Below are 27007 nucleotides of genomic sequence, written 5' to 3' on the forward strand. Positions count from 1 at the left end.
TTGGCAAAAGAAACTTTTTATTTACCCATTCATTTTTCAAAAAATGGAACAAAGTACACATCTAATATTCCATTCAACATGTTAATCACGTATTGCGTAAAATCAGAATGACAAAGTGGTGGCACATGTCAGCATTTTGGAACGAAGTTGGGTAAATGCAGTCAAAAGAAAAGCTTTTCTGTGGTAATAGCCATTTGAACATTCAAATATATACGGCAAAAGGTTGACGCGCTGTCAATTTCCCCAGCTGCCTTTTTTTTCTTCATAAATATAAATAAAACAACACAGCAATAATGTCTATCACAGTACAGCAGACAAGAAACGGAGCTACAGCACAATCTTTCAAACGCAAAGAAAGCAGGAGGAAAAGGACATCATCTCGGTCGAGTTTTCTTTTGGTCAAGCTTGAGCAGAGCTTGGTATTGTGAAGTCTTAAATGCTTTTCTGCTGCCTCTTTATTTTTTTTTTTGTCATTTCTTATTGAGCAGTTTTCTTGCGGAGCTTACAAGAACGTTCCTATTTTGACCGTTCCCAGCTGATTTGTACAAAAGAATGTCTCCAGTGGGTATCCTTCAAAAGTCACCTCTGCGGAGAAGCGGTGTTGCCCTAGAGCAGAACGATGGGTTTGCTGCTGGCCGCCGAGCCCATGTACTGGGAGGAGAGGGTATCCTGTGACGTGTAGGAAGTGTACAGACCCGTCACCTGGATGTCCGACAGGGGCAGGTTTGCTCCGCTGGAGGCAGGAGGGAGGCTGCTCCCCAAATCACAGTCTGATAGTCGCAGTGGGGAGTTACTGAGGGTGCCCAATGCATCCAGGTTAAAGCTGTCGTCCTTCATTTCCTCCCACAGGTTACCTGAGATCAGAATGCTCACGTCATGCCTTTACAGTCAAATGTTAACATACGCATGTAGTTGGCATTATTGTTGGTGCCTCTCAGTATGTATGCAACATGTAAATCTGCAATACAGAGGTAGCATATAATTTTGAAAAAAATAGTTTGACCCCTTTAATCATTTAAAAAAAAAAAGGACATTTGAACTTATACATTGCACCTAAACTTACACAAACACGTTTTAAGACATTATACTCAGATCAGAACATAAACAAGTTGCAGGCATTAAACATATAATACATCCAATATTGTCTTTAAATCCTTTTTTTAGCCAACGAGAGATTTTTTGACTCACAGCTCAATGTCTGCGCACTCCTGCGACAGGGGATCCATTTTTTTTTTCTGGCAGAAAATCTGTTTTCCCGTTATTTAATTATTGGACTGTTACCAGTTAAATTAGTTGGTGGTTAGTAGCTGATCATTAAGAATAAATAAATACTTAAGAGATAATAACTTTCTATGCATACATACAACATATCTCTATTGCTCTGGTTTCACTTGATAGTTCCGTTTGCCGCAATCGAGGTTCAAGTACCGTATTTTCTGCACTGTAAGGCACACCTAAAAGCCTTGTTTTTTTTTTTTTTAAAAGATGATGGTGCGCCTTATATATGGATCAATATTGAGATTGAGATCCGTAGATGGGGAATGAGCTGATAAAGTAAGCTTTACCTGTTTCTTTTGTGTGTTTACAGTTGAACAAGGTTGGTCAAATGGACATTGAGTTATTATGCTATTGAGCGTTTAGAGTTATTATTTGAGTTTTTATTATTATAACTTTGAGTATTAATATATTGTGATTGAAAAAGTTTTAAAATATGTCATTAATGGAGGGTGCGCCTTATAATCCGGTGTGCCTTATATGTGGAAAAGGTTTTAAAATATGTCATTAAATGAGGGTGCGCCTTATAATCCGGTGCATCTTATAATGCTGAAGATACGGTAGTTAAAGTTCAAGATTAGTTCAAGACAACTTTTCCAATGTTTTTAGTCAAACTGGCATTGGACGGGCAAAACACCACACAAATTTGAACAATTATTTTTGAGCAACATGTGACCACATTCAAGAGGCTGAGTACATCCAAGTGTTAAAGGACGATTTAGGGGCTAAATTTGGACCATATCGAACTGGCTATAATAGAAGCCGATATTCTATTTTCTAATTTGGACCACATTGGACGGGCTAAACACAACCCAATTATCAACGACGATTTTTGGACTGAATTTGGGCAATACTGAGTGGGCTAAAACATAACCCAGTTTGTGGACTAACTCAAGTCTAAGAAAGACTAGATTTAGGCTCAAAAACCACCGTTCTGAAGACGCCTGGTGATGGATGGGTTAGACTGGGCACCGAAACAGTAAATAGGTGAGTTTTTCAGTGAATATCCGGGGTTAAGTGCATATGAGAATTTGATGAACACTTAAAAAAAAAAAAATGAAATAAATCAGGAAAGTCTACCTTGAAGGGCAAAATCCATGATGCTGGGGTCCAGCGCATCCACTTCTGTGTGGCTATCAACGTGAACGCTGTAAAAGTCGTCAGGAGGCTTGCTGGGTTGTTGGGCGAGCGGACTACGGGAGAGGTCAGGTGCCGCGAGGAGGGGAGGCGTTTGGGCCGGGGCCGGGGACATGGGTGCCAGGCGGGCTTGGGCCTGCAGCTGGGCTTGGATGTGTCGGTGCTGGTGCACGGGTAAGCACGGCAGAGAGAGCGTCACGATGGGCTGGGGCTGCTGCATCTGGGCCGTCAGCGAAAAGCCCGTCGGACAGCCGGGCAGCCGGGTCACGACCGCTTCCACTGCCTTCCTCCTGCAGTTCTCTGGGCGGTCCGTGATCAGTTTGTCCAGCTCATCTGCAAGACAAACGACAAATGAATAAGACCCCTGTAGCGTTTAACATTGTGGCTACGTCTATCGGCAGGTCCCTGACCTGGATTAGCCATGCTGCGGCGGATGGCTGGGAGATCTTTACGCTTCCACTTCTGCATCTCTTCCTCCATCTTGTCAATTTTGGCCGGGTTCAGCGCCCACAGGCACCCCTTTCGGGATGAGCTGCTCGTCTTGTTCTCCACTTTCTCGAAGCACTTATTTAAAGACAGGTTGTGTCGGACCGAATTCTTCCATCCGTCTGGGGCCGTCTGCGGGGAAAGAATAGTGTCAGCGGCGCCGTCCTTCACCAAGTTAAGCGAGCGCTTGAAATACCTTGAAATAAGGAAAGTGTTCCTTCATAAAGCTGTAAATCTCGCTGACTGGAAGGCTGCCTGTTTTGCTGTTCTTCAGAGCCATGGCAATCAAGCAGCTGATGAAAGAAATAGGTTGTGAACGAAGCGACAAGCATGAGAGCAAAAGTGACGCGTCACCTACCTGTAGGAGTAAATGGGTTTGGGGTAACATTTTGGCTGCAGGTCCTGTTCTTGTGGTTCCAGGCGGGGTTGGGAAAATAGACTTTGGTTGTTGAAAGAGACATTGTTGTACAGCCCGCCTGTTGAGCACTAATGAAGAAAGGGAATTACAGTGTTAAGATGTTATTTAGGATTTTTTACTCCTTATGTAGGAGCTGTTTTTTGGTAATTAAAGTGGATGTCTAAATACATACCCAAGCCACTTAAAGTCTCCTAGTCAATCCAAAAAAAAACTAGAATAAACTAAAATAAAGTTGGTTGACAATGACACAAGTATTAGTTGGGTCCTTTTTTTAACCAGTAATTGGATTATAACCCCACTGTTTTTAACGCGTAAGCTTGTAACACATTTCTTGGTAGGCTTCAACATGGGTATGTATGGATCAAAAGTTTGACCCTTCGTACTGGGAGAAATCTTTAACCCAAATTCGGTGGGTATAATCTAGCACTGGCTTGGTCCATTTTCACGCTGGGTGAGCTGTTTTCAGGGCGAGCACCTCTTTAGATTGGTCAGTCATTTGTCAAACTTGACCAATAATATATCTCAGTGAATATAGGAATTCACCAAATCGTGACTGACGCCAGCGAAATTCATAATGTTGTGGCTGGACAATTTAAAAAGGAAAAAAAATCCCTAGAATAAATATCTTTTTTATTTTAAAGTGTCATACAAAGAATTCTTCATTCATTTTAAGCGGGCTACCTGTTGTCCGGTTTGGGTTATCGAAAACACCTGCTGGGGTGCTGACTGGTATACTGATGTAGGGCACTGGTACCCTGGTGAGGGCATTCCATTCATGGAGAACGGAGACATCTGTGAAGCAAAAGCGCACACACTGAAGTTATAGCATGTATGGCTTGTGGGTTGCATTCATCTATGCAGCGCGCTTAAACCCACTGTTCCGCTGTGGGTGTTGATAATGCTGATTCCCAGTGGGCTGTGCTGCATGTTGCTTTGCAGGTGGAGCATGGAGGATTGACCTCCTGTCATGGCCATGCTGCTCAATTGGGCTATAAAAAGCAAAATGTAGAGTATTTTGCCATTAACGATGCCACGATTAGCCAGACCGATTCTCATCCATTGGTCAAGCGGTCAACATGTCTGCCTCTCGGGTGTCGTGTTCTGTCCTGCTCCATAACTCAAGGGCTGGGGCGTTCTAACACCTGCGAGACTTTTTTTGCTTCTGGTGTGACCATTCAAGGAGGGGATTTTCTTGTGAAAGTTACCACTTGTCACCTCACCTGTCTGTTGCTCCAACAAGCCGCCCTGAGACGGCCCATTAGCGTGGCCACGGCCATCCACCATCTGCTGTAGTCGAGGCACGTCCACCGAGGTGAGCCAGGACAGAGACTGCAGGTCCCCAGGGAGGTCCTCCTCCCTTAGTTGGGAGGGGTCCGTGGTTAGAAGCCTTCGCGGGGGGAGAGAGAGGAGCGTTAGGGAAGGCAGGGGCGGGGCTGACATGCCTGTCAGATACATCTTACATAATTTACATAAAAACTCCAAAGAGAACATTTTTATCTCCATCAGTCAGAAGGCTCAGCTGCTCAGTGAGGCTGGGATCCAGTGTAAGTGTATTGGCTGCGCCATCAAGGCTTTAGCATATAAGAAGATTAGTGAATGGTGTTAATTCACCAGGGACTGTTTTAAGCAGCGATGAAGGAGTTAAGCAAATCCCATTCTGATTTTTTTTTTTTTTTTTTATTGTTGTAGGACTGGCGCTAGCACTGGGTGAATCTTATTTACTATTGCTACTTATTTACTATTAGGGGCTTATTTTTGCAAAACGTCAACTTTCAACATTTTAACCTGGGAAACAGTGTTGTATAATGCAAGACTTATCATTTTTATTTTTAGAGTAATTGTATTTTGAGTAGGTCTTCAGCTCTTAAAGCCAGCTAATTTTAAAATAGAGAACTTGCAAGCCAATTTTGAGCCTTCAGACTACAGAGTTTAAAAAAACAGTTTCCACTTTGGTGATCGAACCACAGCTGCCAAAATCTTCTCAGATGATTGCCATAAAAAAGTTGACTTCAATTGTTTTCCATGGCGCTTCTCAGCAGGGTTCCTGTTGATGTACTTTCACGGCCCCAGCCGTATAAAGTTAAAAAAAAAATAGTTGGGTGAATTTACATCCTTAGTGCAACAAACTTTTGGTAAAATGTTGAGCAGTTGAACAAAATATTTAGAATGTGCTAGTGTGGAATAGGCTTTCGTACAGTTTCAAGGAAGAAATGAACATTTTTACTAATAATCCCTCGTATTGTCCCTCAACTTAAATACCAGTAAGCAAAAACAACCGCTTGCTTTGGTGTGCTAACTAACTATTGCCATTGGTTTATATTTTTACATTACATAATTACAAGTTATGTTTTAAAGTTGTTCCAACTCAAATGACTTTTTTAAACCGCCTAAAAATCCACGTTGTGAATTTAGTTTACATCCTTGGGGGCAATGGTTTAGAAATGCATTTTTGACCATTTACCACCAGCGCATTTTCAAATTGAGTCATTTGATTTGGAGCAGGGAACTCGCATCTTTCAGTCATGACATGTTTTATGTGGCCAACTTGCAAGAAAGCGAATGAAAAGAGAGGAATCCTCTTCAATTCTCTTCAGCCTCCCCAATGCACACGCACCAAGTGCTCAGGGGTTTTGTAACAGGGGTCGCCATGACAACATATACTATTCACATTGTGGGGACAGTGAAGGAACAACCCCCCCACGCACGCACACTCCAAATCTCCTATTAAAAGAAAAAAAAAAAAAAACAGCCCTGTCAGGTGACTGCAGCCCAGCCCTCACCATTGGCTGAATCATAAGTAAACAACACATGAGATGGTTTGAAACACAGCGCAGCAGCACATGTCGCCTGCAACAGTTGGCCTTGTCTATTGAAAAATGATCACCTATTGTGTGGCAAACGACAAATCTGCCCAATGGCACGTGGCTCTATTGTCTTGGCCAGACCCTTCCTTGATTGTTTCGGTCGTTTCTTTTCTTTGCCCCGGGCCCTCGCATTAATCTGCCGGAATGACAGGCCTCACAAATAGGATACCATCTGCTTCCCTGTCCCTTTCCAGCCTCCAGGCCGACTCAAAGGACACACCCCATATTCACGCTCTACGTACGCACCCCGACTTGTCTTCCTGCATGAGGAAATCGACCAAGGGCAAGAGGGGGTGCAAACGCACTTTGAGGTCAGACTTTGGATTGTGTGTGTTTATGTGTGTTGTGATGTGACTTCGGTGCAGACGGCACGCGTCCGCTTGTCCTCTTCTCATTGATTTGGAGTGTCTGGATGCACGCATCCAGTGAAATGACCCAAGTCACAGAGTATTGCCTTTGGAAAACCGAGATTTTGATCTGACAAAACATTACAAAAAACATTCTGATAGCAATATTAGGACAAAAAATCGCAAATGTGTAGGCATTCTCAAGAGCAATTAACAACAATACTGAAAACTATCAATGAACCCAATTCATGAAACGCATATAGAGCTATATAACCAATTGATGAGGACCTTCGTACTTTTGTGCATCAACAGATGGCTTAAAACTGTCCTAAACATAGGTTAAAAAAAAAATCAAAAAGAATTTGGCACACAGGCCCCCTCCACCTCCCCTCATCTTGTGCCACCAGCAAGCATAGAAATTGTTCACCGATGCACATCATGTTAAGCTGCTGTCTCCGTTTATCACCCAAGTCTTCCCAGAGGCTCAAGAAGACTAAATATTGAACCCAAAAGCCGCCACCCCCGCCCTCCCTTGTGCTCCCCTCTCGTCCTTGTCTAATTGGGAGCCACTTGTGCATGCGGGTGACCCGGAGAGCGCCCCATCTCCCCCTGAGCCCACGGCCCGAGAGGTTCAAGCTCTCCGTGTGCCGACAGCAGGAGTGTAAACAGAGCTGATGGTTTCTGACAGATCCATTCAGACTGAAAATCATTTATTCTTTCTCGTTTTTTTGTTTTTTTTTGCAAGCCTCCCGCTCCCCTTCCCCCGTTTGTCAAAAAGAGCTATCCATCACACGTGTAGGTTAAATTAAGAGGGCGTTTTGCTCTGAAACTTAGCACTAATGTTTACATAGATGAGCCGGTGTCCAGTATAACATAATCTCCAAATTGAAGCTGTGTTGATCAGATAACACAACTTTATATACAGTAGTTTAGTACAGTGGTTCTCAAATGGGGGTACTTGAAGAAACTTCAGGGGGTATTCGAGATTTCAAATAAAACAAACATGCAAAAATTCTTTCAAATTCATTTTTGAATTAATTGTCTCAGAAAAATAGAAGTTCATCAAACAGATTTTATGTTCAGTAGGTTATTTCATTTCATTATTGTAAAAAGCCAGATTCTCCCCCAAACTAGGATGGTTCGACATGTGTCATGTGTCACCTCTCAAAATAAGGATTTATTTTTGTGTACAGATCTCCGTTACGATCCCAAAAAGGAAACTTTAAGTTGAATATTTTTCTGTGGACAAATATTATTTTTATAATTATTCGAATGAATCGGATAAATTATGTTGATTATTTTTTCTGATCTAAATTTTTTTAATAATTAATTATACATTTTTGTGAACATATTTCTTTTTTGACCCCAAAAGAGGACGCTTTAGGTTTAACATTTTTCTGTGGACAAAGTTTTATTTATAATTCTTCTTTTTTTTTGAGAAAAAGTTTGGCACTTCATATTGATTATTTTTTGTGAGAAAATATTTATTCCTAAGTTATTTCTTTTTGATAACAGATTTCTTCTATGATCCAAAAGAGGTCACTTCAGGTTGATTGTTTTCTGTGGGCTAAAACAAATGAAGTTTGAAAGGGTCTAACTTTTAATAAATCAAACACTGTTGGCATGTTTTAAATTTTTTATACCCAAAAATGCTTACTTGGCATAAAATATAATTCATAGGGGATAAATCACTTAATAAAAGGGTTGAGAACCACTGGTTTAGTACATTATTGTTTGTCACTTACCTATAGTCTTGTGGAGATGGATGGTGGCCAGCATCCTCAATTATTCCTGACATCCTGGATGTAATTCCACCTTCTATCATTTCCTGGGATATGTGGTACCTCAACGGTCATACAAATAAAATAAACATACATATTACACACCGAGATGATGCTTTGAACAGTCAATGAAGAAACGCACCATCCAGCTGATTTAAAAGCAAATATCTAATTCAAGAATTAAATACACATAGACATACAAATTCTTTCAAATTGGCCGGGGGATCAAAACGGCAATACTATCACAATAATATTATTTGCATGTTTTTGTTGTTACTCGTAAACAGGTTGTTCAACTTATTCGTGAGCTCCTACTGAATTTTTCAAAAAAGGTTTTCCAACTTTAATTCATAGATTTGATTGTTGGCATTAAGTCTAACCTGAGATTTAAATGTCTCATCATTTACCATGACAACAAAGACCACAACAAAGCCAAAAGACATTTAAATGTCAAATTGCTCATCAAGCGAAACGCTCAACAAAGGCAAACCTGCCAAGAATGTGAACATAATTCAAATTTACCTGTTTTTGGTGATTGAAGGATGTGCGAATGGATCGTCCAAAAGACGCTGTACTGTATTCCACTGTGCAGCACTTGATCCCCCCCCACCCCACCAGAAAAACCGTTTTTAAATTTCCCTCTCTGGTGCTGTCCACGGCACGCTCATGCGCAGTGCGGAGCTGAAGGGCGCTCCCAGGCGGCCCCGGGGCAGGAGTATCCCATGATTTTGACAGCTGCTTCCAACAGTCCCATTCGCTGACTTCACTTCGATATCGGCTCGGAAAGATACTGCAGATTTTTTTAATTGTCTGAATCTTTTGCAAATAGGCGCAACATAAGTGACCAAGCGCCAGCTAGTAAATTGTTTCCTCTCTGGCCTTTTAATTTAACGGCATTTGCATAAAATCGGTTACAAACATGAAAATATATTGTTCCTGTATTTTTCAGCTGAGCCGTACTCGTGCGCATCTTCAAAACGCAAAATACGCAAGGAAGCAACTCGGGTCATTTTAGAGAAACAAAACAAAACAAAACAAAAAGCCTTTGGCAAGTTACAATATCCACATTTGCTTCAATAAGCTCCTGTCTGGTTATTCCATGAGAGGTCTAAGACGATGTGAGCTCTACTTGTGGTGGCATCTGTGGATGTGACGGTGAACTTTTTTTTTTTTTGCCCTAAGGGAAGTGCTTGAGGATCATTGCTTCCCGCCGTAGTGGCCGCGCGTCCTGCTCCTCTCAGCAGTGGGAAAAACAGCCAGGGAGGCGCGTAAAGGGAGGGTGGCTGGAGGAGGAGGGGGGCATAGGATGGATGAGCAGGTTCACTGAAGAAAAAACTTCATCGTCGAAGTCTGCCTATACTTTAAACTGAGCTCTAAATTGGGCACGAAGACCCTTGGGTATTTTTCATCTTATACTGTAGTTTGCGAAATTGCTTGTAGCTATCTAATATGCTTGCACGGAACCTCAGATTCACAAACGAGTATACGATTTAGTTTTGGCTTTAAACGGCTTTTCTCGAAAAATTCAGGGGAAATGCTACAATGAAAGGTGAGGCCATGGGATGTCATGTGCTGTCTTATTTGGAAGGTGGTTGGAAGAAGGAGGGGGGCTTTCAAAGACCGCAGTGACAGGACGTAAGCATCCCCATGAGAGCCCACAGATGGTAAATCGGTGTGTCACAAAGGGACAATCAATGATTACATGCATGAACGTAACGGACAAAAAAAAAGACCTCACGGTACCTATCCCCATGGTCCTAGAGCCCACTCATCTGCCAGTGTTTCATAACGTTTATTGTGCCAAGGCACATCACGTTTTAAATTGGAAAAATATCAACTCACACTCAAAAAAGTGGAAAAAGTACAAAGGTTAAACACGGCACAGTATATACTTTCTGCCACCTAGTGGAAAATAATTTATTGTTTTTTTTTTCACTTTGCTACACCTGCAAAACCTAATGCTAGCCACTGTATAAAGATTATGAGAAGATGGCATTTCTAATGATACAAATGCTAACACTGTGAGCTAATATTTCAACAATAACTTTATGATTGTGGTTGTTGGTTTATTAAGGGTGAAGTCACTAATATTTTGCATCTTGCAGCTAGTTGACAAAAATATCAGAAACACATTTCAGTTATACAACACCGTCAACTACAATTCCATTATACTGTGAAATACCAACTAAAATTATCAATCATCTTTGTAAAGATATATTTTTCGAGCAGCGCATTGGATAGTTATCAGTGTTTCTCAACGTTTTCTGAGCCAAGGCACATGAAGTGTTTTACTAAGCCACATTACACCATCAAAAAAAAAGAATTTCTATATTCCTCTCTCTCTCTCTCTCTCTCTCTCTCTCTCTCTCTCTCTCTCTCTCTCTCTCTCTCTCTCTATATATATATATATATATATATATATATATATATATATATATATATATATATATATATATATATATATATATATATATATATATATATATACTGTATATATATTAAAGGAATCGAATGAAATAATGTGATCATTTCTCAATGTATTCACAAATCTACTTGCTCTGTGTGTTCATATTTAGTTGACCATTTCCTGTTGCTACTATTCTGTTGAATGAAATGACGATAGGTGTATACACTTAAGTGGCCTGTCATGTCACCTTTGTGTACACATATTCAGTAGATGAACAAATACACATAATTTGTAGTAAATTAAGTTTTTCCAGAGACTTGGATGTTTGCCTGCTGTACACCTGATGATCTTGACGCTGTTTTCATATGGATTAGTTATTGTTGCACTGGATTGGGTGCCCAATGAGTATGTGATATGGTAGATTGTTGTGAAAACCTGGCAACTGTGAAGTAATTATTAGATAACATACATATGCTGCCACTGAACATGACATGTCAATATTTTTCTCATAAGAACCTTCTGTTGCATTGCATAATATCACCATGTCAGTGGTCAGACACTGAAAGTGTATGTAAAACAGTTTGTTAAACTGTTTTGAGCAGCTTTGACCTGGCTATATGTGTGATAACTCAGGGCAACCAGTGCATGAGAGCAAGGGGACTTCCTGCGGCTCAGTGACAAGAGTGACAGCTTTCCTTTCCCATGCCTGTTCAGGAGTAATGGGGAAACAATGGGATCACCGCCTGAGGGCTTGCCCGTGTTTGTAGCCTGCATTTTTGTCTCGCACCAAGTATTTACTCAAAACACACAAGCACTTCTGAGAATGAGGTCAACTCACCACTACAATCTCCTCTCTGGGCAGAGACCCCTCCACTCCAAAGAGCAGCACATCACCCGGGGTGACCCTCTGGCCACCCGGGATAAGCTGCTGTCAACCATGCTTAGATGAACCTAAGCATAAATGTTGTGCTACGGGCTCCCAAACAAGCCACAAACATCTTCTTTGTGCGTGGATCACTTAGTTGGTCAGCCAATAGGTTATTGAGTCAGTCTGCCTATCAGGCAGTGATCTTGGTCAGTTTTTCATCAGTCCACGAGTTGGCTCATATTGGAAGTCACTCACGCGGTTGCTCAGTTGGGTCTACCTGTCAACAAATCAAGCAGGGGGTCTGACATCTAGTCAGAAGACAATACGTTGGTTAGTCATTCACCCAAGTCAGTCAGTCAGTCAGTCAGTCAGTGGGTCAGTCTTCGCAGACAAAAGACAAAGCTCAAAGCAACTGTCCACCCCAGTGGACACAAATTAACAAGCGGGGTATCATGAGGATATTATATATTGAGAATATTATATAAAGAGCAAAGTAACTTAAAAGATTTTTTAAATAGTTTTTTTGCAATGACACATCATGACCAAGTCATCAAATAAAAAAAAAAAAAAGGTCAGTCAGTCAGTCAGCCAGTCAGCCAACCATTAGCAAACGTTGACCAGTTGGTAATTTGGTCTGACAGTCAGTCAGCCAATCGGCAGTGCTATCAATGGGTCACCCAGCATTCATCTTTATGTCTTGAGAGATTGCGGAAAAGCTTCTTTTGTGTTCAGTTTACTGGGGTCAGTCAATGGTGTGGACCTTTGATTGACCTTGGGTCTGATGCTGGGTCAGTCTGGTTCACTGCTGCTGGAGCAAAAGTCCTCTTCCTTTCTCAGAGTTGACTTAGTAGAAATAGTCTCATCTCTAAAAGAGCCTAAGTTACTTCTCATTTGGCACAGCGGGCACATGGAGTTTCCTAATCTGACACTTAGTCAATTTAGATTGATGTACACTATTTGAAGGCTGGATTTTTAAACTGCCAGTATTATAGTTGACATATACAGGAGGTCCTACATATGGTTAAAAATCTACTACGGTGGTTCTTGAACAAAGCACAAATATATTTCGCCCTCATCAGGTAGGTAACCTCTTTGACCCGTCTCTTTAGAACCAAGACGATGGATGGGTCCGACGTTTGTTACGGGCCTCTCAAAAATGAGAATAACAGACTATGAAAGTAGCAGCAATGGAAAGAAAGACAAGAGAAAAAAGGAGCTATTTGAGCAAAGAATGAGATAGGAAGAGCGGCAGAACAAAAAGGGGAGGACAAAATGAGTGAAGGGGCAGCCGTGGTGTGATGCGAGTGTTATCATCAGCTCTCATTCTCAGCATGGAATCTATAATGAGAAAATCAACCTCTCTGACTCCTGTGTAATTGGATTTGCCGGGTCTCGTGCTGAATCAGAGCCCAGTGGGTAGCACAAAGCTTGTTAAGATTGGACAAGCATTGCTGGACCTCTCAGCCGGGGGAGAGGTGGGGCAAATCAAGGTAACCTTGACAACTTCTCCGGACCGGATCGTTCAAAGAAGCTCAACCGCTCAATCGTCGAAGTGGATGACTGAAAAATTTCCAGTAGTTAATCGATTAACATATGAGGGGAAATACACTTCCTTTTTTAACTTTATGTGGGACAGTAGAACAAAGAAAGTGGACACCTGTGGTTCCATGGGGGTGCGTTAGTGTGTGCGTGCTTAATGGCCGTTACCGGGTAACAGTAGTAAACAGTTAATTCCTCTCACCTGGTCTCTTTTTGCAAGCTCTTACAGCTTGAACATTTTGCTTCTCTCATGTAGATAAAAGAAATATCTGGAGCCTCTAAGTAACACAGACGTTTTGTATCAATGGCATGGGAGTAAGAAGACCTGATGATGGTCACATCAAATCAGTTTTCACCCAAGCAGGGAATCAATTTTGGCAGATGAGTCCTCTCGCGACAACAAAGACCTTCTCCAACACAGCTTTGTGACGCTGATTAATTAATCAAGTATGTCCTCTTATCTAGCCACCTAATCAAAGATCAGTAACCAGACACGCATGTTGGAATGGGAGAGGAAGCCTTGGAGTGGGATTTTTGGGGGGCTATACATTGGAGCTCAGAGCACTTGAAGAAGTGCTAAAGAAGAAGAAGATGGTGAAAGGTTGGAGGGGGTGGTGAAATTGAGTGGTTTAGATCTAGTTTCTAGACGGTTACGCGACACTCAGCATAGAAGTAGACACTCAGGTAAGAACTGAATAAGATATCTTGGTTCCTCCACCTCCCACGACATGAATGATTAAGCACCCGGTGCACTGTGGCCTAATTGCGGGTCAGGATGGGGCGGACGTGTGCACAGGCCTCCAAGCAGCAACACCTACACGGCTTTAGCATAGGGCGGATTCGTTGGCACTTTGACTGCATTTCCCCCAGGTGACTAAATGCAAGTGGACACGGGAGGTCGGAAGATTTCATGAAAGACGGCACAAAAATACAACTTCAGACATGCAGGTTTGGCCATTTCCTGAATCACTGGGTTGTGGGTTACTCCAGTTCTAATGTCTTTGCGTTGGGGTTTGTGGTTTTTGGGGGCTACAACACAGGTGTGGTAGTTGTGCAGTAGACCTGATGGCTATTGATTACTTATATCTTAATTCTATACCTATGCATAGGTTTCAGCCGGATGAAACTTCCCACTGTTTTACTTTGTTCATTACTTGTACATTGTTTGTGTATTTTCTCCCCTCCATTTAAGGCTGCTTCTCGCATGGATGAGGTCACAGAGTCTTTGGGAATAGTGACACTCTAGACAAGATGAGGGAACATCTCTTAATTACAATACAAAGGGTTGTGCAGCACTGACGGAGCAAGGACATGATCTCATAAAGCCCTACCGAAAGAGCATTCATCCCACTGTTGGCCAGATGGGGCTCACAAATATTTTATTACTGTACACATTTCTATCCAATACAATTGTAGTAACAACATGATAGGTGGTAACAGTCTTTGTTGGCTTTTCATCAAAATAAATAGAATCGGCAACAGAGATGCTTCTAAAATTTTCCCAGATAAAAAATTCATCAGAAAAAGCAAGTGCCTGCTTTCGCACATGCCTTTTTCGGCTGCGCACATTGCTTTTCTCTGCAATAATCCTCCATCTGCTTTAGTTAAGTTGAATTTTTTCAGCATTGAAACCATGCTCATTTTGACCTTTTAACATCTCCGAATTTTGGCCTGCTCGAAAATCAGTGTATAGTCTTTTACTCAAACATATTGCCCAAATGGAAAAGGAGGTTCTTTGGGCATGAGACACTTTAGAAGAATTGAGGAAAACATTGAGAAATACTGCACGAGTTTATTCCGATTGGAATGTGTTTTTTGAACAGATTTTCTTAAGGCTGTATCAGGTAAAACAGTCCTCAAAAAGGTCGCAGAGTCCTATTTTCCAAAGGCAAATGCTCAAAGGTTTCATCTTTTTTCTTTTTGGTGATGCCACAACAAGACAGTAAACCTATTGTTTGTATGACACTTAGTGATATCAAATATAGTGCCGTCAAGAGATTTAAAAAATGAGAAATTACATAATTATGGATCTAGAGCAGGGGTGCCCAAACTTTTTTGCCGCAAGATCTACTTTTGCAGCAGCCAACCTCCTCCAGAAGGGGACTGTGGGGAAAATTACCAATCATAACTTAATAACCTATCGGGGACGGGGAATACAGCTCACCGCAAAATATAATACATCAATGGCGGTTGTATTTCTTAAATGATCAATTACAAACGATCAATTGCCAGCTTATTAATACAATTAATTGACTGGCTGTCAGTTGGCTCTGACGGCCAGTCAGGGCCCACATCAAGGTGTGTTAACACTTGGACTATGACAGTTATTCATTGATCACAATTAATCTGTTAATCCGACACTCCTAATTAAAATGGTACTTCATTATGCGGAACCTGGAAATAAATACGCTTTACATTATTCCCACTGGGAAAACCTGTATTGTAATTTGAACATCTTGGAAGTCACATGATTGTGTTCCACTTTGGAGGATCCACTGAATTTTCACGCTGATCGGCAAATCACATCTTGTCCGTCTTTATTAGAGATGCATTGAAGTTCTCTACAAAAGCGACAGCATTTAAAAGACGGGCAAAAACAGTGAACTCCTACAGACAGCAAATGAAAACCTAAAACATTAGCATGATTATGACCAGTAAATTCATGGATCGTCCTTTTTACAGGCGCTTATCCGTCCATGTTTTTACTTGTAATACTGTCTGACAGGCCCCTAAGTCACGCTATCCTACCATATTGTCTACTTGTGCCGCCCCAAAAGAAATTTCTTCCCACGAATGAAGGGGGTCTCAAAGATAACACACACACCGGCATCGCCCCCATCACATCACCAGATTGATTCTGACGTCCCAAAAAGGCTTCCTTCAATGATATTGTTCACCTGTCTCATTGGCTTAAAGCGGGTGGGGTGGGGCGGCTAAGGGTTAATGGCGGGGGACACAGGGCTGGCCGGGTGGGTTGGGGTATTGTCCAGGAGAAGGGGAAAGAGCATATAAGGGGACAGAAACTGTCGTATGGAAAAAAAACATCTGACTAGCCTCTTTTCTCCTTCCAGTGGGGCCCCCAGGCAAAGTAATGAAGTCCAAATTACAGCACAGGATAACTAAGAACAAGCCTCTATTGTTCCCCCTCAAGGCACACTAAATGAGTGTCACAGCAAGCAGCGGGGCACAGACCGTTACTGCACTATTTAGTCTGCTCCGTTGTCTCAAGACGGCCCTGTTTCAGAGCTTCTCAGATCAGACAAATACTGCACCCCCCACCTCCGTCTCCAGCCTTCGCCTTCGCCCTTCCTCTGTACAGCCAACCCCCCCGCCCCTCCTCGCCCCAAAATAGGCCAAATCTCCTCCATTGTGTTTCGACTGCCTAGTGTGAAATTCATTGTGACGTTAAATGTTTTCTAATGAATAATTACTCAATGGATATGCAGGGGGAATATGTGTAATGGATTGTAGACTGCATTTTAAAGACATCTTTTTTGTTTCTGCTTCGTGGTATTTACAGGACAAAAACACTTGGCCTTTCTCAGAAGAAATGAGGGCCATAGGCAAAGGATAGGGGGCAGGATAGGAGGGGGTGAAGGGCTTTGTGTCAATTAGATCCAATGGATTATCTTTTTAAAATGTTTTTACAGAGAGAATTGAGAATCAAAGGACTTGTGCTTCCAAAAGAGAGGAGAAAACACAAAACCAACAAAAGGTGGGAAAACCTTTGGTCTGGGTGTTGGTGCTGAGAATGCAAAAGGGATCGGTGGAATTTTTCCCACTACGCTTATTGAATGTGCCGCTGTTTTTCGGAGGGCTCCCCAAAGTCCCATTTGCACAGTGTGTTGCGTTTTGCTCGGTGCATCGGCTCTGGTGAAACATGCAGGTCGGGGGCCAAGGTGACCGTGCTCCATGAAACCATAGCTTCTGTGTGTTCACGTGCACGGAATCGGAGCTCCGCCTCGATGTCACATCCAACCTCTGGACCAGTGCACTCAATAGATCAAACAGGCAACACGTTTGTACTTTTTTTCTGCTGTTTTCTAGCTCTATTTTACCCATGAAGCCATTCAAACACTGACACCGGTTACGAATGTACAGCGGCTTCGGTTGCGCTTGCCGAAATTTGGTACACTCGCTGAGTTTTTATTCTTCCAGAAGTTGAACGTTAAATGCTCTGATTTACCGGGGACACGCTTAGAAAATGTTACTATTGCTAGTCAAAAGTTGGAAACACCCTCTCATGAAAGACACGCGTTCATTATTTTAAAAAGTCCTGAATCGTAGATTAATACAATAAGTTACGTGGTAATTATGTGATAAACAAAACAACACAATCTGCTTCATAACGTAAATTCTTCCAAGTAAGCAACTTTTGCCCAAAAAACAGCTTAACACATTCAGGGTCCGTCAAGACGTCTAACTTCGGATTCAGGAGGAACAGGGTTTTTGTCCGGGCCGTGGAATAGTGGGCCAGCTCTACACCCTCAACAGGGTCTTCGAGGGTCCATGAGAGTTTGCCCAACTGGTGTGTTTTGTGGACTTGGAAAAGGCATTCGACCGAGTCCCTCTGGAGTCCTGTCGGGGGTGCTTTGCGAATACGGTGCATCGAACAGCTTGATAAGAGCTGTTAGGTCCCTGCACGACCAAGGTCAGAGTTTGGTCCACATTGCCGGCAGTAGGTCGAATTCATTTCCAGTGAAGGTTGGACTCCGCCAAGGCTGCCCTTTGTCACAGATTCTGCTCATCATCATTTCTTGGTGCAACCGAAGCATGGATGGGGTCCGGTTTTTGGCTCTCGGCATTGCATCATGATGTGGATCTGGAGAGAGGCTTCTTCGGGGCGAGACCTTCAACTTTGACCGAAATGGTTCGCATCCCAGATTGGAAAAAATAAAACTGAGCTTATTTCAACTAGTTGTCTTTGGCTTACTATTTCAGAGGGCAAAACGCCCCGTTCAAGTTACCACCGCAGGGTCTCACAAATGCTGCTGGAGTGTGGTGCACATGGGCAAAAATACACCGAGAAGTGAGAAGTTTAGACATTTTTCTTCTGAGAATTCTGTTGTGTTGAGTCAGATTTGGTAATTCTGCTCAACAGTTCATATTAAAAGATCAGAGACAGCATTCAAAGACAACAGTCTTTGAAACAAAGCGTACAAACTACTCAAGTTTACTGGTTTGAAGCATTGTGGAAAATATTTTGAAAAAAGTGTGAGTATTGTAATTAAATATTGAACATTTTCCAATTAATTTGTTAAAAAAATGCTTGAAAGCACTAGTAGAAATAAAATTAGAGTTTACAATATATGATGTGTGTCTGTATGACACTATGTCACAAAATGTCTCCACTTGCTGGTGAACTATTGTGGCTCCTTAGAGTTCAGGGAAATTTGAAGCATTTCATCTTGTGAGACAAATCATAATGACTGCTGGAACGTGTTTTGCACAGGTGGAGATGGACATGGAGGGCGCCCTTAATGCGAGGGACCAGGTTGGTATTCAGGACTTTGTTCTTCTGGATGAAACCTCGGAGGGAGCCTTCCTCAACAACCTCAAGAAACGCTTCAGCAAGGATCTCATTTATGTGAGTGCATACAGAACTGTCTACATTGTATTTCACTCATCAATGTCATTCAACTTTGACTTCCGCTTCTAGACGTACATCGGCACTTTATTGATATCTGTGAACCCATATAAAGAGTTGGATATCTACAACAAGAAACAGATGGATGTGTACATGGGGGTCAACTTTTTTGAGCTTCCACCTCACATGTGAGTGCAAAACGAGTGTTCATAACGACTGTGGTTCATGCTTGACATAAAACGGTGACATCTGCTCGTTCTTAGCTACGCCCTGGCCGACAACGCCTATCACACCATGCTGACAGAGTTCAGCAATCACTTCATCCTCATCTCAGGAGAGAGCGGCGCAGGGAAGACGGAAGCCTCCAAAAAGATTCTGCAGTATTATGCCGTCAGCTGTCCAAGCACCGCTCTGCTAAACACCGTCAGGGACAAAATGCTCATGTCCAACCCTGTCCTAGAGGTCTTCTTCAATGCTCCATTATGCTGTAATGACACTTGCCAAAATAGGCTCATGCTTGCATCAATTACAAATTGTTTTTCTCCCGCAGGCTTTTGGGAACGCTAAAACATTGAAAAATGACAACTCAAGCCGGTTTGGGAAATATATGGACATTCAATTTGATAGTGAGGTAAGAGTCAGATTCAAAGATGCGTATTACAAACATGAACAGAACGTGTTGCAGGATTCTTGGAAGTTGCAACATAGTTGGAAACATATGTTCTCGAATAATCTGTGTACCCCTGAGGGTAAGTGGCGGCAAGTGGTCTGGGAAATGGATCAGCACTTTATCAGCAATGTAATGTTTTTTTAATGCCACGACAATATATTTTTCTTATCAAATTAAGAGCAAATTAATTGGAACATGACACTACTTACTGCTAAATAAATGTTATAGTGACTCCTTTGCAAAATGTTGCATGCATTTATTTTGTTCAATTTTATACAAATGTCCATAGAAATTTTCCAGAAGACAAGCCAGACGTACAGTAAAACACCACTACAAATGTAATTCTGATGTTTATTAAATCAGAAAGAGACTTTTTTTTGTAAATCACAAAACGCTTTGCCCTGACTGAAAAAAAATTACAAATATTCTCAGGGGGGTACATCAACTTAAAGACTCTGTGCTGTTTGTGAAAGACGTTACGCTACCTGTTTTCTGTTGCGCAACAGGGGGATGCAGTCGGTGGCCACATCCTGAACTACTTGCTTGAAAAGTCGAGGGTGGTCCATCAGAACCACGGGGAGAGAAACTTCCACATTTTCTACCAGCTCCTGGAGGGGGGAGAGGAAGATCTGCTGCACCAGCTGGGCCTGGAGAGGGACTGCCAGCATTACAGCTATCTAACACAAGTAGGTGCATGTACGATTGAGGTGATTGCGGAAATTTGCACCTTTGCCAATTGTCGCTGCGTCAATTATCCAACAGGGAGAGTGTGCCATCGTGCCTTCCATCAACGACAAACATGACTGGAAGACGGTCAAAAATGCCCTTCAAGTTATTGACATCGATGCGACCAACACGAATGTAAGTTCGTTTCACTGATGCTTTGATCTAGAGTCAACAGAAATCATTTTAACCGCCTTGCAAATTGTGCGCAGCACTTGTTGGGGATTGTTGCCAGTGTTCTTCACCTGGGGAATGTGAAGTTTGAGCCTGACAATAAAGGTCATGCCACTCTCAGCAACAAAAATGCAGAGTTACGCTGGGTCTCAAACGTAAGAAATGTATGCAAAGTGTCAATGATTTTCAGCACAAGTACCTACAAAGTCCATTGGCTTGTATCATATCGTTACAGCTTCTTGGAGTTGATGCTCACAAGCTGCAAGAAGGCTTCACATACAGGAAGATTGAAGCCAAAACAGACCAGGTGTGATTGGCAATCCCTTCCTAATAGAAATGTCGCACAATCCAAACATAACGTTGACTCATTCAACTGTATTTGACTGTTGTTTAGGTGCTCAGTCCATTTTCTCTGGATCACGCCATCTATGTGAGGGATGCCTTGGCCAAGGCCATTTATGGACATACCTTCACCTGGTTGGTTAACAGGATAAATGAATCTATGGAGAACACTGTGAGTGGAGAAAATGGGACATCTTTGTCAAATTGAAGTACTGTGAAACACTTGATTAATAGTGTTGTTATTTTTAACTTCAGGATCCTTCAAGAAAAACTGTCATTGGACTCTTGGACATCTATGGTTTTGAGGTTTTTAACATTAACAGGTTGGCCACTTTGCCTTTCGAATGCATCTATCTATCTATCTATCTATCTATCTATCTATCTATCTATCTATCTATCTATCTATCTATCTATCTATCTATCTATCTATCTATCTATCTATCTATCTATCTATCTATCTATCTATCTATCTATCTATCTATCTATCTATCTATCTATCTATCTATCTATCTATCTATCTATCTACCTACCTACCTACCTACCTACCCACCCACCCACCCATCCATCCATCCATCCATCCATCCATCCATCCATCCATCCATCCATCCATCCATCCATCCATCCATCCATCCATCTATCTATCTATCTATCTATCTATCTATCTATCTATCTATCTATTGTGTACAATTGCATTGCCCTAATTCTGCAGCAGAACACGTATATGTTAATCATAGTGTGATACCCTAATGGTAATTAATATTGCAGATGTATAATCTGTTGTATATGTACATTTTTAGGAGATCAATACATTGAGTATGGGCATCAGGGTGATTTGTTGTTAACTGATAAAGAAATGTATGACCGTGCAGTATATTTGGCTTTTGTGTTTTCCCCTTCAGTTTCGAGCAGTTCTGCATAAACTACTGCAATGAGAAGCTCCAGCAACTTTTCATCCAGCTCACGCTCAAGGCAGAGCAGGAAGAATATGAAGCGGAAGACATTGAGGTACTGTGACTCAACCCAAAACTTAAAAAAACTTTTAACTTTAAGTTCAGTGTCATGAGTTCACAACACACATCACACTGAAATGTCATATTATCACTGTTTCATTAACATTACGGTATTACGTAAGTTATGATTGTAGTCTAGCTGTGCCTATTGCCATGCACATGTATCCTTAATGTGTTCATTTATCGGGCTAATTTTGAAAAGCGTTCCGTATACACTTTGTTTTCCTCAGTGGGAGCCGGTGCAATTCTTCAATAACAAGATCATCTGTGACCTCGTGGAGGAGAAACACAGGGGAATTATATCAATCCTGGTGCGTGCTCGCTCAGACAAACATACCATCCAGACTTTAATGGGAGACCATTATTCTGCACTGTTCTTTGTGAACACACAGGATGAGGAGTGTCTGAGGCCAGGAGATGCTACGGATCTCACCTTCCTCGAAAGACTGGAGCAAAGAATGGGGAATCACCCTCACTTTGTGTCGTGAGTTCACATCACACCGGGAGCTCATAGTATGACCGTTTCATAATTAACATTGCCATGATTGAGTTTGAAACAATACCAACTGAAATCTCCTGTCTCATCTTTATCAGTTATCTGCTGCAAAGAAACTCATCTGTAATCTTTTTTCTTCCTCTTCGAGTGTAGACACAAGCTGGCGGACAAAAAGACACGGAGGACGCTGGAGAGGGGAGATTTTCGTCTCTTGCATTATGCCGGAGAGGTCACCTATTGTGTTGTGGGTAAATTAAAGCTCAAGCTTCCTCGTAACTCTTGCATGTTTAAAGGGATAGTTAAGGCTACGTTTTCCTGTCAAAAATATGTTCTATATTCCCCCACTAGTCTAACACATCATGCCGATTAGTATTGTGCTTGCAAGATATGAGCTAAGCAGTAAAACCCACCCATTGTTATTCATCTCAGGGGGCGGCCATTTTGCCACTCACTGTCAACCGAAAATGACATCTTAGTCGCTAAGGGACCAGGTAACCTTCAGATGCGGCAAACTTGTTTTCTGACTTTGGTCATGTGACGCTCGTTACCTGAGCGCTGAGCAATTGTGAAGTCATTTTCAGAAAGTTGCCAAATATCCATCCCCAATGAGATGGATCAAAACAAGTGGCTTTTGCCGCTTTGTTCATATATTTCATTTAATTTCATTGAACGTCATTGAATTAAATAAAAAACAACAACAGCATATTTAGCCCAGTTTCATCATATTATTGTAAAGAAAGAGTTTGAAATGACTTCCCCTTGAAATATTGTTTTGAGCAAACTACCTAAAGCGCTGTTATATCTTTTGTAGGTTTTCTGGATAAAAATAATGACCTCTTATACAAAAATCTTAAAGATGTAAGTATACAAATTTAATTGAAGACTTTCGACTCCATTGTAGTTGTGAATTTGAACAGGAACGCTTGACAATTTGAATCAATTAGTAAAGACAACCTCACGATGCATTCTTGTGTTCTTCCAGCTGATAGGTCAATCAAAAAACACAATTGTCAGGCAATGCTTCTCCTGCATGGACCCAGACAGCAGGCGAAGACCAGAAACAGTAAGTTGTTCTCTATTCCACCGTCAAACCCAGTTACATCTGTCGGACAGCGTCCAGCAACTACTGTCAGTGGCAGTGTGACATCTCATCTTCAAGCCATGTGTACCTGACACATGAGCTGTTGACTGGATCATGAGTCACATTTTGTGTGTAGGTGGCCACCCAGTTTAAGAGCAGCCTGCTGAAGCTGACAGAGATCCTCATGGCCAAAGAAGCCTGGTACATACGTTGCCTTAAACCCAATGACTCCAGGGAGCCAGGTACATTGAGTGAAAGTTGTTTTTAGAAGAAGAAAAAACGAGTTTTTCACTGAGTCTACTTCTTAAAACCAGGACAGTTTGATGAAGCTCTGATCAGACACCAGATCAAATATTTGGGCTTGATGCAGCACCTGAGAGTCAGGCGTGCTGGTTTTGCTTATAGACGGAAGTATGAAGTCTTTTTACAGCGGTATGGTGCAATGCAGGGCTAGAACAAATTTATGATTCCTCGAGTAGCGTACATTATGCTGATTCAACTCTTTGTTTCACTGAACAGCTATAAAGCTTTGTGCCCTGCCACCTGGCCGCACTGGAGAGGAGAACCTGCTGATGGTGTTTTGGTGCTGGTTCAACATCTGGGCTATTTTCCAAATGAGTACAAAATGGGAAGGTGGGAAAAATGTTTTTGTTTATACTTTAAGTCACTACTTTTGTATGTTGCCTCAACTTTAACTTTGGCATGTATTTGCAGTGAAAAAACATGTTCAGAGTTACAGGATAAATAGGCGGCACAATCTTCAAAATTCATCATACAAAGTCGTCATGATCTACGTGATCTATGATCACGAGAACGGTTATTGTTTGATTTGGTATTGTAAACCTAATTGTCCTGATGGACCATTTATCACAATTATTATCAAAGTAATTTCACCCAATCATTCTTCTTGATATAGGCCAGTTTTTATATTGCTAGAAAGCCCACATTGTTTGTATAACATTTATAGTTAAACATAAAAACGTAGTATGACCCTTGCATTGACATCCATGCATATTTTGATGTGTTTGTTTTGAAGGTGGCCTTTGCAGCGGGTTGTTGGCGTGTGACGTGATGTTGTTGTCTCTTCCTCGGTGGTGTGCGTTCAGCTTAGTTATGCGGAAGCCGACGTGGAGCTGATATATTTTTTTGATTGATCAAAAACATTTTGGGATTATTATATATTGGTTTTCAATGTTAGTAAATAAGAATCTTGATTTTTTTGGAGAATTGATTTTTTTTGGCACACCTTCAATTTTAAGATATAATCAGGTCGCGGATTCGACTGGCATGTGCAGCCCTCCCACTGCCAAATCTTCTGTCTGACTCTACTTTGCTTTATTTGAATTCTTTTTGAGAATTTAAATGAAACAAATACATGTTTAACCCCTATTTCTTTTTAGAAGCAAAATATTCATCCGTCATCCAAGAACTCTGTATGCCACAGAGGATGCTTTTGAAAAGTGTAAACATCAATTAGGTGAGAGCAAATCCAATTCTATCCACCCCGATCAAGGCTTGACTCGTCGCAAATCGAACAAAGGGTTCTTTACATTTCAGCCACCAGACTCCAGGCGAAATATAAAGGCTACCGGGCAAAGGGCGAGTTTAGAAAACAGAAGGAGGCTGGTACAAGCATGAGATGCTTCCTGAATTAATGAGCAATTTGGCGCAGGTAGATTATTCCACTTTCTTTCTATGTTTGTTGCCCACAGCAACAAAGATTGAGACATGCTGGAGAGGAGTGCAAGCAAGGAAGGAGAGAGACAAGAGAGCATGGGCTGTAAAAGTCATTAAACAGTAAGAAAACGATTTCAGGAAGAACACTCGGCTCAACTCAAATGGGGTGTGAAACAGTTTTCTGTATACTATTTTATTTTCAGATTCATCAAAGGCTACATGACCAGAGGGCAAGCAAAGGTCACAGATAACTCGGAGTATTTGGCCTTTGTGAGGCAGAATTACCTGAACAGGCTCAAAGAGAACTTGCCAAAGACAGTTTTGGATAAAACCACGTGGCTGTCTCCGCCACAAGTACTGGTTGAGGTAAGGTCGATGCAAAAATGTACCGTGTGCAGTTTGACTGACCTATTCCATTTCTTCACGCTCCAGACATCAGAAATACTTCGTAAACTGCACTACCGCCTCATGGTGCGGAAATACGTAAGAGGGATCACAGCCCAGAGAAAAGCGCAGGTAGCACATTGTTTATTCTTATTTAGTGTTAGCATTTTTAACTATTGCACTTTTCGTTTGTGTTTTATTTAGCTTCAAATGAAATTCATTGCCAGCTCCATGTTCAAGGGGAAAAAGGAAAGTTATCCACAAAGTGTTGCGCAACCTTTCGTGGAAACCCGAATCAGTGAGTGAAATACTTCGCACACTCTGAAAATAATCACGCAGGCGCTGCTATCATGATGAGACTCATGATCAAAATGACTCCAGCCATCTATATTCAGTCGCACTTGTCCATCCAGGGCAAGAAGCGGCAGAGACCGTAGAAGTCAAAGATCTCCTCTGAAATTGATGCCTTTTTAAAATAATTGGGCTGCATGCACCGCGGTTGAGAAAATATGAATAATAATAACGATCTGGTCACTATTTGGAGTAAAAAGTCACACTCGCTTGAACATTTGAAACATGGTTTTAGGTGATCAAGACATCAATGTGAGAGTCCTGCAAACGATTCGTCATGAGCAAATCAAGGTAAGTTTTTCATTCAATGCTGATTGTCTAGAATCAAATCCATTATGCTGTGATGGAACTTGTATTCCTGCAGTACAGCGTCCCAATGATTAAATATGACAGAAACGGTTTCAAAACGAGGCCGCGGCAGCTCATATTCACCCAGGCGGCGGTCTACATGGTGGAGGACGCCAGGATCAAGCAGAGGATTTTGTATACCGCTCTCAAAGGTCGCCATCGTCGTCCCCTACACTCCATCCCTTACCATTTTCTGTTCAACTTTTAAGTTTATGAACTATCCCCATTGTAGGGATTTCAGTCAGTAATTTGACAGACAGCATCATTGTGCTACACGTGGCATGCGAGGACCCCAAAGAAAAGGTACAGAGGTCTACCCAATAAGATTGATAGTGTATGCTCATTTTAGAATAGTACGCCACAGTACTTAAAATTGTCAAACGTCATTGACATGTTGAATGAGTGGCATATTTTCAGGGAGATCTTGTACTGCAGTGCAACCACTTGTTTGAGTTGGTGACCAAACTTAGCATCATTGCTAACAAACAGAATGTGGTCAGAGTGTGTCAGGGCAGGTAAGTCACAGATGGAAAGATAAAGAGTCGATTTAGAATATTACAATATGTGCATCCTGATCAAAGTATTTGCCTTTGCATTGGTGTGCAGCGTCAAGATAGAAATTCAGGCTGGAAAAGAGAGCGCGGTAGAATTCAGCACAGGCCCAGAGCCAAACGTGTACAAGGCCAAGAATGGACACCTCGTTGTGGTGTGTTGGTGTTGTCAAGAGAACTTTTTTTTGCATCATATCACAACAATGCTTTTGGGTTCAAGGCGGAGGAAGTAATTGCTTGAATCAGCAACATTTGCCATTCCAGGTTTCCACTCGGGCCAGGCCGAGGTAACACGAGGGGCGTAAGAGAGGAGACACACCAGAGGCCTCTGCATATTTCATCAGAGACCCCAAAGATGGCTCGACATGGCCACGGGAGGATACACGTCTGACCTCAGCAAAGCACTTTGGGATGGGCCTATTTCAAGAATGATAATTGCTCACTAATTCCATTGACATCCATATAATTGAATATTTTAATGAACCATCGCT

At 41.8% G+C, this 27007-nt stretch overlaps 2 protein-coding genes across 2 annotated transcripts; one reads left to right on the top strand and one right to left on the bottom strand.

Moving 5' to 3' along the window:
- Window position 1: 1 nt before the first annotated feature.
- Window positions 2–9463, bottom strand: foxn4 (forkhead box N4). The gene is made up of 10 exons (XM_088434827.1): window positions 8831–9463; window positions 8273–8371; window positions 4537–4703; window positions 4193–4305; window positions 3998–4108; window positions 3257–3384; window positions 3095–3191; window positions 2823–3030; window positions 2356–2745; window positions 2–854 (listed from the first exon to the last, which is right to left on the bottom strand). The coding sequence occupies exons 2-10, from the start codon at window positions 8350–8352 to the stop codon at window positions 607–609; spliced, it is 1542 nt and encodes a 513-aa protein (XP_088290953.1). The 5' UTR covers window positions 8353–8371; window positions 8831–9463; the 3' UTR covers window positions 2–606.
- A 9114-nt stretch (window positions 9464–18577) lies between these two features.
- Window positions 18578–26960, top strand: myo1ha (myosin IHa). Its single transcript, XM_088413345.1, has 31 exons — window positions 18578–18709; window positions 18782–18897; window positions 18973–19171; window positions 19260–19340; window positions 19886–20065; window positions 20142–20240; window positions 20315–20431; window positions 20512–20583; window positions 20671–20790; window positions 20874–20941; window positions 21518–21623; window positions 21859–21939; window positions 22021–22112; window positions 22278–22372; window positions 22936–22982; window positions 23107–23187; window positions 23342–23447; window positions 23520–23637; window positions 23725–23838; window positions 24606–24682; window positions 24763–24831; window positions 24918–25002; window positions 25086–25248; window positions 25315–25398; window positions 25471–25564; window positions 25853–25908; window positions 25982–26117; window positions 26198–26268; window positions 26383–26480; window positions 26572–26671; window positions 26781–26960. Exons 1-31 carry the CDS (start codon window positions 18581–18583, stop codon window positions 26805–26807), a joined length of 3081 nt encoding a protein of 1026 aa, XP_088269471.1. The 5' UTR covers window positions 18578–18580; the 3' UTR covers window positions 26808–26960.
- The last annotated feature ends 47 nt before the right edge of the window (window positions 26961–27007 follow it).

Source organism: Hippichthys cyanospilos, chromosome 1, assembly GCF_059441005.1.
Source record: "Hippichthys cyanospilos isolate Australia breed blue-spotted pipefish chromosome 1, RoL_Hcya_1.0, whole genome shotgun sequence".
NCBI lineage: Eukaryota > Metazoa > Chordata > Actinopteri > Syngnathiformes > Syngnathidae > Hippichthys > Hippichthys cyanospilos.

Excerpts from the sequence above, each read along its gene's own strand:
- foxn4 (XM_088434827.1), bottom strand. The coding sequence starts at position 8,352 with ATGATAGAAGGTGGAATTACATCCAGGATGTCAGGAATAATTGAGGAT. Across the intron at positions 4,704-8,272 it reads CCATCTCCACAAGACTATAG|GCTTCTAACCACGGACCCCT; the intron begins GTAAGTGACAAA and ends CCCCCCGCGAAG. Across the intron at positions 3,192-3,256 it reads AAACCCATTTACTCCTACAG|CTGCTTGATTGCCATGGCTC; the intron begins GTAGGTGACGCG and ends TTCTTTCATCAG.
- myo1ha (XM_088413345.1), top strand. The coding sequence starts at position 18,581 with ATGGACATGGAGGGCGCCCTTAATGCGAGGGACCAGGTTGGTATTCAG. Across the intron at positions 25,003-25,085 it reads GCTGTAAAAGTCATTAAACA|ATTCATCAAAGGCTACATGA; the intron begins GTAAGAAAACGA and ends TTTTATTTTCAG. Across the intron at positions 26,481-26,571 it reads GTCAGAGTGTGTCAGGGCAG|CGTCAAGATAGAAATTCAGG; the intron begins GTAAGTCACAGA and ends ATTGGTGTGCAG.